The sequence below is a fragment of the Protopterus annectens genome, chromosome 10.part0, assembly GCF_019279795.1.
Source record: "Protopterus annectens isolate FY-2018-M chromosome 10.part0, PAN1.0, whole genome shotgun sequence".
NCBI classification, from domain to species: domain Eukaryota; kingdom Metazoa; phylum Chordata; order Ceratodontiformes; family Protopteridae; genus Protopterus; species Protopterus annectens.
The window spans coordinates 985,609,658-985,621,798 of NC_056744.1; the positions used below are offsets into that span (position 1 = coordinate 985,609,658).

The window sequence follows — 12,141 nt, forward strand, 5'->3', positions numbered from 1 at the left end:
GAGTGCCTCCTGCGATAGCCTCGACGAATCGGATACTCCTCCCTCCTCAGGACCCGGTGAAAAACACACAGGGGACCGGAGCGAGAAGGAGGAGACCGACCAATAATCGGTGAGGCGGGAGGCCAGCTTGGCCTGGCCGGGCCGAAACAAGAGGTCTCGGCCCGCCGCTTGTGGCCAGGTGCTTCTCCTCCGTCCTTTTAACAGCATCCCTCTCCTCTCCAGAAGCTGAGGAGGTTGAGTCCCAGGAGCAGGGGAGGGGGTGCCACAGGGGATCAGCTGTAGCCACAGTAGTCCCGAGAAGCGAGGCGGAGGCCGAGGAGCGAGAGTCTGGCATGTAAAAGCACCATAGGAACAAGCTTTGGACCTCCGCTCCCTGAAAGTCTCCCTGGGGTTGAACCCTGCACATATGGGAACAGCCAGATGTGAGGTGTTCAACCCCCAGTTCACTTAACACACCGGAAAGGTGTGGCCATCAGCCGGAGAGCTTATATGGCCACACTTTCGGGGCGACTAGATGAAAGATAGATTTTTGGCTGATCAGCCATAATTCACCAATCTACTAAAGTAACTAAAAGTAACTTAAAAGACACACAGGCCTACACACACACTCTACGAATGGCTGCCGAGGGGAGGAAAAAAACTTAATTTAACTCAAACCAAAACTATTAAAGAGGGAAACCTAATCTTTCACACAAAAATACACAAAAAATTTAAAACTTTCTGTTTTAACAGGTAAAAATACAAGCACTTAGCTGAGAGCAAAGAACCCAAATCCAGTCCTGTAGCGGCAAAAGCGAGATCTGGGGTCATGAGGGTAGAAGCAGGGCATTATGGGTGAGGGAGGAGCTGAGAGCTGGATCCCATAGCGCAGGAAAAGCTATTATGCTGGTCTCGGATCCGATGCTCGGATCCACATAAACCCACAGGTTGCAGACAAATGAATCTCCTACTTCAGATCCTATGTTACACCCATACATAAAGGTGGGACCCTCCACTGAACGTAATAACTACAGACCCATTGCTTTACCCTCCCCCCTAGCCAAAATCCTAGAAAAATGCATCCATACCCAGATGCTAAACTATCTCCTAGACAACAACATCCTGTCACCTACTCAGCATGGTTTCAGACCTGCCCACAGTACCACTACAGCCCTCCTCTGCTTTACAGACACAGTAAACCGTCTCAAAAATGAAGGCCTACAAGTATCAACTCTTTTTTTGGATATGTCCAAAGCATTTGACACAGTCTCACACCAAATCCTGCTAAACAAACTAAACCAATATCATCTATCAAATTCCACTCTTACCTGGTTCCAAAGCTACTTAACTGACAGGTACCAAGTTGTGAAATGGGAAAATTCTCTCTCTCCTCAGCTGCCCATAACTATAGGAGTCCCACAGGTTTCTATCTTTGGACAACTACTATTCACAGTCTTCACAAATGACCTCCATACCTCCACACAGCATGCATCTATAATTCAGCATGCAGATAACACTACCTTAATCTGTTCTGCACAAAACATTCCCACCCTCCTGGAAACAACTCAACTAGCATTCTCTGATGTTGAAAACTACCTTTCAAAGCCCAACTTATCCTCAATCCAAAGAAAACTCAGCTTATGATTATAACTAGTTCTAACAAAAACACTGTTAACAGTCAATTCATTATCTACTCCACAAATGCTACTCCATTTGCTCCAGTGGCACAGGCTAAGCTATAGGGAATAACCACAGACTCCCACCTAAAATGTGATGGTCATCTCAACTTAACTATTGAAAAAGTACATGCCAAACTGGGGTCGCTCTACCGTATCAAACCATTTCTTACCAACAACACAAGATCAGCCATTGCTCGCTCCCAACTTCTATCCACCCTACAAAACTGAACTAAGTAAAATGGAAGCCTGCTATAACAGAATTTCCCACTTTGCTGCAAATTGCTCATATAGAACTCATCACTGTACTGCTTTGAGACAGCTCCACTGGCTTGAACTGCCCAACCTCCTAAACTACAATTAGCTCTGCCTCTGTCATTCTATCTATTACCTCCCCAATAAGTGTCCTGCCCTCAAAAACCTAGTACAACATCACTCAGCCAAAAGGCCTCTTAGATCATCAAGCAAACTACTACTAGAAATCACCAACAGCAACAATAGCTTTGGAGATGCATTATATAGTAGTTCAGTGGCTAAACAATGGAACTCTGTCCCTACTAGCATTCAAAACACATTATTCAAAGCCTCCTTTAAAGACCTCATCAGGCAACATCTCAAGAAAAGTTGGCAGTGCCATGATTGCTCCCCAGGCTAGTGAAAGCGGATAACATATACATACTAAATCTAGAGCACTTGATAATATTTTTCAATCTTACTCACAAACACTGGCTAATCTACAATGTATGTATTGTACCTGCGTACTATGTATGTATTCTACCTATGTTCCAAATTTCAGCTGTACACCACAAATCTATTAATTACCTTTATTTTTAAAATTAATATTTTTTTTGTTCTCTCCACTGTAACTGTCTATGTGCCGCATACCACTGTAAAAACATGTCTCTTGTACTTTGTGTGTATACTGATCATGTCTAATTAAATGTGTCTGTATTTTTTCTTTGTGGAGCTTTTCTCCCTGGGCCTCTGCTGAAAAGGGGCCTTTTCGGCTCAGTCAGACACCCCCGGTTAACAAATGTAAAATAAATAAATGTCTGAGAAGGAGACATCCTCAGAGGGTGACTGTGGGGACCCTTCTGAATCATCTAAGTCTGTATCTGAAGTGACAGACTCCACAGGGGAGTCTAGATGTTTCCTCTTACATGTTCTTTTCTGAGGGACCTCCTCAGAGGGTTCCTCTGGAGAGGTTTCAGAAGAAAGTTACTCACCCAATGGGACATCCTGGGGCATTGGTTCTGTACGACTGGAGGAGGGATGGTAGACAAGCAGACACCAGCACTTTTGGGGGAAGAGTGCTTGGATCAGAGATCGGCGCCATCAGGGGTGACAGCACACTCCTCATCACCTTGAAGGCACCACGTCCCAGGTCCGAGGGAGCCTCTGGCTCCGAAAAGCCAGGAAACACCTCCCGTACCAACGAGGAGGAGCCAGGAAACACCTCCTGTACCAAGGGGGAGGGCTTTGAGGACAATGTAAGCATCGAACTCACCTGCACTGATGCTCTGAGAGGCAGATTCAGATCTGACAAGGGTCCAATTCGCCTCTTCTCCCTGGACCCGATGGGGGAGCGTCAACTCTCAGACCCTTCAACAGAAGATGGCACAGAAGAGGTCGGTGCAGAAGTCTTGACTGAAAACCATGGGGTGAGTCTCAGACCTGACAGTTCCACCAGAAACACATCCAAGTACTCTGGCTCTAAAACCACTCGGGTCGGAGGATGAATAGAAGAAGGGGCAGTAGCAGTAGTCGGTTCCAATTCCTTTTGGGCAGGACTCGAAAGGAATTTGGTCAGAGCTGGAGTCCGAAGTAACCTCTTGACCACCCGCTCCACGTTGTCATCCAACAGACTTCTGGAGGATCGAGAGGACTGGGTCAAGGATTTGACACTACGAGCCACCGACTGTAAAATAAGTGACTAAGGAACTGAGGAGACCGGCTCCGTATATGGCTTCTAGTTGATTCCAAAGAAACTGGTGGAACCAAAGGAGTATTCTTTTCGGGCCTGAAAACTTTCGGGTCTGAAGTCGTATCCTTAGGTACCTTTTTACCCGGCTCAGAAGCAGGAGCCGAAGAAGAAGCTATTTTTGTTGACCTATCAGACTTTGGGGATTGAAATGATTTGGAAGAAGTCTGGTTCCCTTCAACCATCTCAGCAAACGGAAGCAATTCCCTGATCATAAGTTTATTTTTATGTTCCTGCAGTACTGTAGAACTGAACCCATGACAAATGAAACATGAGTCTTGAAGGTGTACCGGACTTAAACAGTAGACACAACTAGTGCATCCATCAGTTAACGACATTTTCTGAGAACAGGAATCACACTTTTTGAAGCCTGACTGCTTCACTTTTTTGCTTTCTTGAACATATGAAAGAACAACAAACACTGCCCAGGAAACTAGATTAATGATAATGATAACAAGGCTACCAACCAAAAACAAATCAAACTATTAAACACACCACACTGTAAAGGTAAATATATATCTGCTACTCTTCTATTTTTTTTTTTTTTTTACAGTCACGCAGGGAAGAGAAAAGGGGCTAGAGGAGAGGTCTCTAACTAATACAATGATCTCCTCTAGCCAGAGGAGACGTCTCTAACTTAAACGACAAAACCTCTTTGGAAGGGAAAGAATTAGAAAAAAAACAAGGCCCTCTAATTTAAACTGGCTAAATAAGTAGAGAAAGAAAGAGGAACCCTCTAACTTAAACGGGTTTGTTAAGGGTAAAAAAAAAGTTTAGAGGATGGGATAGGGGGTTGTAGGCCTAACAAAAGCGACGGCCAGCCACAACAAAAGGTAACAAACAAAAAACTTAGGAATTCACCACAAGCTGAGAAATAAATCCACTGTCAATTAACAAAACAACAATATTTATACAAATTATTTAGAAATAACAGAATAATATTCAAAAAGTGTTTCACTTAGCTTGAGCCAACTGAGAAGGACCTGATCTAGTTTAGCAGCAAACAAGATCTGAGTTATCTTCCCTAAGCATGATGGGATCGGGTGCAGCCTCGAGCCAGTGGAAGCTCTCGAGCTGTAGTAATAGGACGAGTCGGAACCGATGCTCAGTTCTGGACCCAACCAGCAAGAATGAAGGTGAGATAGGACAACATAACATCAGTTGCTACAGTTTTGTACCTTCTCTGCATGGAGTCTATAGCTCTCAGGTTTTAGTTAAAAAAAAAAAAAAATACACAGTTTAGACCACATATGGTGTGCTACAGCATTCAGGTTTGCCCGCAAATGCAATATCAGCTTTAAAAAGCCAGTGTTCCATTACAGATTGGGATCGGCTGATTACAACCCTCCTACCCAACACTTTGAGCCTGGGTCAGTTTCCCCTCTTGCCACAGACTGACTAGAATAATATGATTTTGCAAAATTCATTTCTTATCAAGAGGCAGAAAAGGAAAACCTTTGTATAAACAGTCAATTTCCAGGTGTCTTCAGCTATTGTTTTTTTTGTTATACTCACAATGACAAATCCATTCCAGGCAATATCAAGGCACATTTCATTAGAGCCTTGTCCTCTTTGATGGCATACTGGAAAGGGCTGGAATCTAGAAACATTCTAGAGGCAGCTACATTGTCCACTGGAAACACTTGTATATAAAGCATTACAAACTGGATCCTTTTTGAGGTCCAGGTCAAACTGTGTTATGATGTTATGATGTGTTATGTGGGGCTCCTGGATCCATATCCTTCCTCCATCCATGTTGGGCAGCTTTGGTAATCAACCCAAATAGCCTGAGGCTACTGCAGGAGTGATAAAGATGAACACAGTACAATTATGTAAGCTACACTTACTTATAACAGTGATGTTTAAATTACTCACTACCCCCACCCAGTAGGGAAGTGTTTGTTTCTGCTTTATATGTTTTATTGCTATTAGTGTTTGGCTGTTTCATGATTGTTAGGTTCTTCTCTCATTGTACGGGCAAGAAAGTACTGAAGAAAGCTTTACTCTGACTGCTGATTTCCTTCCTAAAGATCAGTCAACCAGCAATTAAGAGTGAAGAAGTAGAGGGGTGGTGATGGGGGTCTGAAGAGCTTTTTGAGACTGACCAACTGTTGTTTATTAGGCAGGAAACAAGTCTAAAGAATAAAACACAAACAAAATTCCTTTTTATATCATATTTAAAATATTTAGACCAATCATAATCTAGTTCAGATTTTAAATGTGATATAAAAAGGGTTTCTTTTTATTTGTTGTTGTCTGAAAAAGTTTTAACACTGTTTAAAACGAAAGCGCTAATTTGAAATAAACGGAGTGGTATCGTCTTTTGAAGCCAGGATTTGTGTTGTTTTAACTGTAGGCAGGAAACAACCCATATAGCCCAAGGACAACTGTAGCAGTGACAAATTCAAAGATCTGTTGTTATGGCAAATGCAACTTACACAAATGAACTTTTTTGTCAGTTAACTTGTCTATGACTGCCACTGCAACATTACATCACTTTTTTGTTACAACTTTGTACTGACAAGCCTTTCTTCTCTGTGTGATCTTCCCATCTGGAGCTTCTTTGGTCTCCTCAAGATTTTTTTAATTGGAATAATTATTTTGGTGTTTTTCATTTTTTCATGGAATGCATGGACTTGCTGCTCCTAATATTGGATAGAACTATCGTCATCATAAAATGTACAGTAAACTCTCAGTTAACCAGAACTCAAGCAACCGGCAAAAAAATATCGAAGAAATACAGTACAATTTTCATGTGCTGCACTTTCTGTTTTCCCACTGCAGAAACATACCTTATGTTTTTAGAGTTTTAAAAAGGAAGATAGGAATAAATGACCTCTCTCCCCAACATGAGAACAAATCAAACCAAACAAAGAGTATAGGGTACAGTATTAGTCAGGCCTATTTTTAATAGTAACCCTCAAGCAACCAGAAACAACAGTTATCAGGCATCTACCAATCCCCGTGGGTGCTGGTTAACTGAGAGTTTACTGTATTTCTTCTTGGATTATCCTGGTGCATCTCATCTTGTCAGTCTGGTTGTTCTATTTTTTGTTCCTAGTTAACACATTGAGCTGTAGAACAAACATTTGCTGCTTTTATTGGATAGACCTACTGCTAGGATTTCTCTTGCTTCAATTCTGTTGGGTTACCAGTTTGGATTGCTGCATGGTGATGGGAATATTCAACTGAATCTATCACTTTACGTTTTCTGTTATTCAGAATGCTTGCATTTTAAATAACATCTCGTATTTGCTAATATTCTGTTTTATAGATTGTACTATTTTACAACCATTTGCTTTAATCTTTTGTAAAAGAGCTAGTACTTTCGCTTTCAAATAAAACTGAAGATGAGCTGAACCGAAGTTGATGCATAGTTTAAATTTCTCACAATGAAAATCTTCCACTGAGTGGCTACTTCTGCTAATCAATAGGCACCGTCTGAATTTCATTGCTGATTTTTGTTGCCTTAGCTGTAACCTGTTCAATGCTATATAAGATGTGTACAAGGCTTTTGTGCTAAAACTGGAGAGAAAGGATTCTGTGATTCCCTGCAGTAAATGACGACCCCATGGATGCTTGCCTATAAAACACATTAGTAAGGCAATTACACTGTAATGTTGTAAAAAACAGTTATTCACAAGATTCTTGTTTTGAAAGGTTTAGTGGAAGAGCAAAAAAAAAATAGCACTGCATACAGACATAGAAAACATACACAAATTAAAGACACAAAGAGATATGGTGCAGCTACCCCAGGTTACATACACAAGGAAATATGGTGCAGCTACCCCAGGTTCCTCAATATACCGAGTACACAATTAATTTAGTATTACTATGCTTACAAATGGTGTTTGTAAAACACCTTTCTGCACTTTGGCAAACTGCCTAAATAGCTTGTCTCCCATCTATACTCCCACATCAACAGTAAGGCGACTTTATTTTCAAGGCTGCATTATAAAACCATCTACCACTAAATAAGTCATGCAAAAAACAAAGACTTACCTGCAGACCACAGCATCCTACAGCATTCATTATTGAGGCATTATGGATAACTCTGTAAGGAATCCCCATCTTTACTGCACGCAGAACTAAATCACTGTGTGTTGTTGCCCTGTCTGACCTTCAGGAGTACCTTTGGGAGGAGAGGCAGTGGGTGGAAAGGCATACACTGAAGATTGCTCCAATTGAATGAGAGAGCATCCACTTTCCAAGCTGTGGGATGAAATCTTTTTGTGCAAAACTTTGGCAACTGGTAATTTAGTGGAGAAGCTTAACAGATCTATGTCTGGAGTTCCCCATAACACTGTCAATTTCTGAAATACATGAGGATCCAATTTCCACCGTGGGGATCCATGATTTGTCTGCTCAACACATCTGCTAAGGAGTTCTGTGCTCCTGGCAGAAACCTTGCCTGAAGATTTAGCTGCAAACTGAAAGCAGTCTCCCACAAAATCATTGCTTGTCTGCATAGAGGGTAAGAATGTGTCCCCCCTTGCTTGTTGATGTACCACATGACAGTTGTGTTGTCTGTTTGAATCAACACCTGCCCTGGAAGAAGTAAATCCTTGAAAGCTATCAATGCAAATTGGACTGCTAACATCTCCTTCAAGTTGATATGTAAATGTTGAAGTCTGGCAGGCCACGTGTCTTGTACCCATTTTCCATTTAGATGAGCTCCTGCTTTGTCTGAGGCATCTGTCGTTAGAATCTGACTACTCTGGTCGGGTCACAGAGAGTCCCTTGTTTAGGTGACATTCCTGAGCCCACCACAAAAATTCCTTTTGAATGCAAGGTATTATCTGAATGACAGTGTCCATATCTTGGCAGTGTTGTGTCCATACAATTTTGAGATACCATTGTAGCTTCCTCATATGCAGTTTGGCATTGGGAAGTACCAGAATACAAGATGCCATGAACCCCAAGGCTTGAAGGTCTGTCCTTGCAGTCAGCCTGGACTGACGAGACAAGTGATGGAAATAAAGAGAAAGATTCTTTTGTTTGTCTGGGGTCAAAAAGGCCATCTGGGATGCTGTATTCAGTCTCACACCCAGAAAGCACATGTCCTGAGAGGGTACTAGACTGGACTTTATTTCGTTCACAGAATACCCTAGGCATCTTAACACTGCCATCACATACTGTAAATGATGAAGAAGTTCATCCTTTCCTTGAGCCAGAATCAAGCAATCGTCCAAATAAGGATAGATTTGTATTCCTCTTAGCCTGAAGAAAGCTACCACTGGAGCCAGAACCTTCGTGAACACTCTGGGCGCAGTAGATAAGCCAAAGGGCAATGCAGAGAACTGATAATGAAAAGTCCCAGCCCGAAAACGCAGATACTTCCTGCAACTGGGTCTGATAGGAATATGAAGGTAAGCCTCCTTGAGATCCAGAGTCACCATCCAGTGATCTTTGCCCAGCAGAGGTAAAAGCTGTTGTAACGACAACATTTTGAACTTGGGAATGTCCAGATATGTGTTGAGGATAGATAAATCCAAAATTGGTCTCCACGTGTTCCCTTTCTTTGGTACTAGAAACAGGCGAGAATAAAATCCTAGGCCCACTTCTGGCAGAGGGACTGGTTGTATAGCTCCTATCTGAAGTAGTAGAGAAATCTGTTTGTGAGCCTCTAGTCTTTGCTGAGGAGGAATGTCTGGCATGCCTTTGAAAGGAGGCAAGGTATGGAAATAAAACTTGTAACCTTGGTGTATGACATCCAATACCCATTTGTCCTGGGTAATAAAATCCAATTTTCCTTGAAGAGTGCCAACCGTCCTCCCAAAGGTGCTGCCAGTCAAGAAGGATCTGGCAGCTGAAAAGTAGGTCATTGGGCCTGTTTACTTAAAGGACTGGCCCCTGCCCTCACTAAGATTGTGCAGGTGAACTCCATGTTCTAGGTCTGGAGGAACTCTGAGCTCTGCCCCTACCACGCCTAGATCTACCCCTAGACTGAGAATCGAAGAAGGATACGCCCACCCCTTAGCAGGCCAATTTCTACTAAACTTCGAGGCTGAACTTGCAAAAAATCTTTAACAGTCTGCATAGACTTAGTCTTGTCTTCCATTTTCTTCAAGACTGACTCCACAGGTGGGCCAAACAACACTTCAGACTGCAAAGGAGCATCCAAAATCCTTGTCTTAACATGGTCAGAAAAATTCTGATCCTTAAGCCAGGCGTGCCTGCGAAGAACTGAACCAGTGGCAGCCACCCTAGAAGAGGCCTGCAAAGCATCAAAACCACACTGTAAAGAATGCTTACCCACCTGTTCAGACACATGCACCAAATCTTGTAATTCTTTACACTCAATGCCTTCTGCCAGAGCATCCACTTTAGATTTCAATTGTGAAAGAAGAAAATTTTGATATTTCAACATATGAAACTGGCAATTCAAAGCCCTCATTGCTAAGGTAGAAGATGTATAGACCTTCTTTCCCCATCTATCCAAAGCTCTGGCCTCTTTATCTAGAGGAACCGGATTCTTTACAACAGAGGCCCTGACACCCTTAGGTCCCTGACTAATAGTTTCTGGGTCCGCCCTAGACTCTTATAGAGATATTTATGAGCTCAGGCACCCTGTAATACCTATCCGGTTTAACAGGCAGGAGGCAGAGAATCAGGATTAAGTGAAGCCTCTGAAAATACATCTTTGCACAACATCCAGAACAGGGGGTATAGCTAAGGCCCTATGTTGCGGTAAAAACAAACATTCTCTAAGCCTTTCCGTGAATCAGAGAAGTCCTGACCTTCCCACTTAAAATGTTCCCTCATAGAATGAAGAGTCTCTGAAAATGAAAAATCCTCTGGAGGAGAAGCAGAAGGAGTGGAATCTTCTGCATCAGATTCAGAATAAGGAGTGTACTCCTGCAAGTCTTCGGCCGAAGATTCTGAAACATCCGAAGCCTGTTCAAAACTTTCCAACTCAGGCTCCACCCTAGGCCTCTTATCAGGAGGGGGCAAAGAACCTCTAATTAGAGTAATCAAATCTTCTGCCATTTTAAGCATGTGCTTCTTAGGCACAGACCCTGCAGAACTAGGACTGACACCAACAGAAGCTAAACCTGGCCTGCCTCTGGAAGAAGCCTTGGAAACAGAAGGAGAGGGTCTAACCACCCTGGGAAGGGAGGGGAGTACAGAAACCTGAGAAGCCCCTTCAGCCTGATCTGCCTCTTGAGAGGCCACATCCTGCAAAATCAAAGTCTCCCCCTGAGACTCCAGAGAAGCCTCCATCGGAACCACCGTTCCACTGAAGCCTCTAAAGAACCGGGCGTCCGGAACGGACGACTCATCTTGCCTGGGTTTAACCGCTTTGTCTTTGCGCTTCTGGAAGCGGGCGTCGGAGTATCCGACGGCATATTATAATTGCACCGCTTCAAGACCAGCCTAGCACAATCTAACCTTCGCTAATAGTGCGCTTATTAAACCTAGCACAAAGCGACACCGACTACGCCGTGCTCAGGCCCCAAACAAGGAATGCACAAAGAATGATAATCCCTATGCGGTATCTGTTTCCCACAAGAAATACAATTATTCACTTTTCTGACATCCAGTAATACACTGAGGCAAGAAAAACCAAAATATTCCCCAACGGGTACTTAGCCAACTTGGATTCGGTCTGAAACTCCGAACTCGAAAAATTTCAGAACGCCGAACGGCACTTGCAACGCTGCTTCTGCATCGGACCATGCGGCAAAAGACTGAGGAAATGACGCCGGTCATGCTTTGTACCCTGACGTCCTGATGTCAGTTTTAAGTGCCTTGACCGACGTCAGCCTAATACTTTGGTATTCGGGCCGACCGAGGACAGCGGACTACCCATATGTAAGGACTGCAGCAATGTGAGATGAAGAACATCAATCCTTTCAATCTAGTGTTACAAAGAAAACTGAATAAGGAAGAAGAGATAAGTTGTGAAGTGTCATAATTTTGAGTTTGGGTACTATCACAAATTTTAGGAAAGAAAGACCCATAACTGGTCTCAAAGCATTTTCTTTTTTTCTTTGGCACTTAAAACATGCTTGAACAAAACAACATACTTGAAAAGACCCCCTTTCCCACCTGGGAATGGAAAATTCATTATTTCACTCTCTGGAACAGCATGTGATGAAGGACAAGTGGAAATAAAATAGTCTGGTCTGGAGGAAGAGAAATTACACCCAGGAAAGGAGGAATATCTCCCCACTGACATCTGCAAGTCTAATGAGTGATCTTCAGGACGAGTTTATGTAAAACTATCTGCTGCCAAAGAGGAAAGTGGAGATTCAGACTTTCTGGAAGAAAAAATAGGGGCTGCCAGTGGGAGGGGGCATCAAAGTATCTTAAATAGTCATTCTGACTTATCGGACTGTCTTGGTTTTGGAAGTTTCCAGAATTCTTCTTGGAACCCCCTTGCCATTTCTTCTTAAAAGTTTGTTTACCTGTGTTTTGATGAGGCTGTTTATTGGCTCCCTATTAAAATTACAGCACTAAAAATGCCAAGTGCTGAGAAACAGGGGGTGGGGGGAAGACTGA

At 42.8% G+C, this 12,141-nt stretch overlaps 1 protein-coding gene across 1 annotated transcript in view; it reads right to left on the reverse strand.

Annotated features, from left to right (window-relative positions):
- Window positions 1–12,141, reverse strand: part of DPH5 (diphthamide biosynthesis 5) — a 386,494-nt gene that overhangs the window by 214,544 nt on the left and 159,809 nt on the right. The window contains exon 3 of the mRNA XM_044085749.1: window positions 7,639–7,747. Coding sequence (XP_043941684.1) covers window positions 7,639–7,747 — 109 coding nt within the window. The remainder of the gene's footprint in view (window positions 1–7,638; window positions 7,748–12,141) is intronic.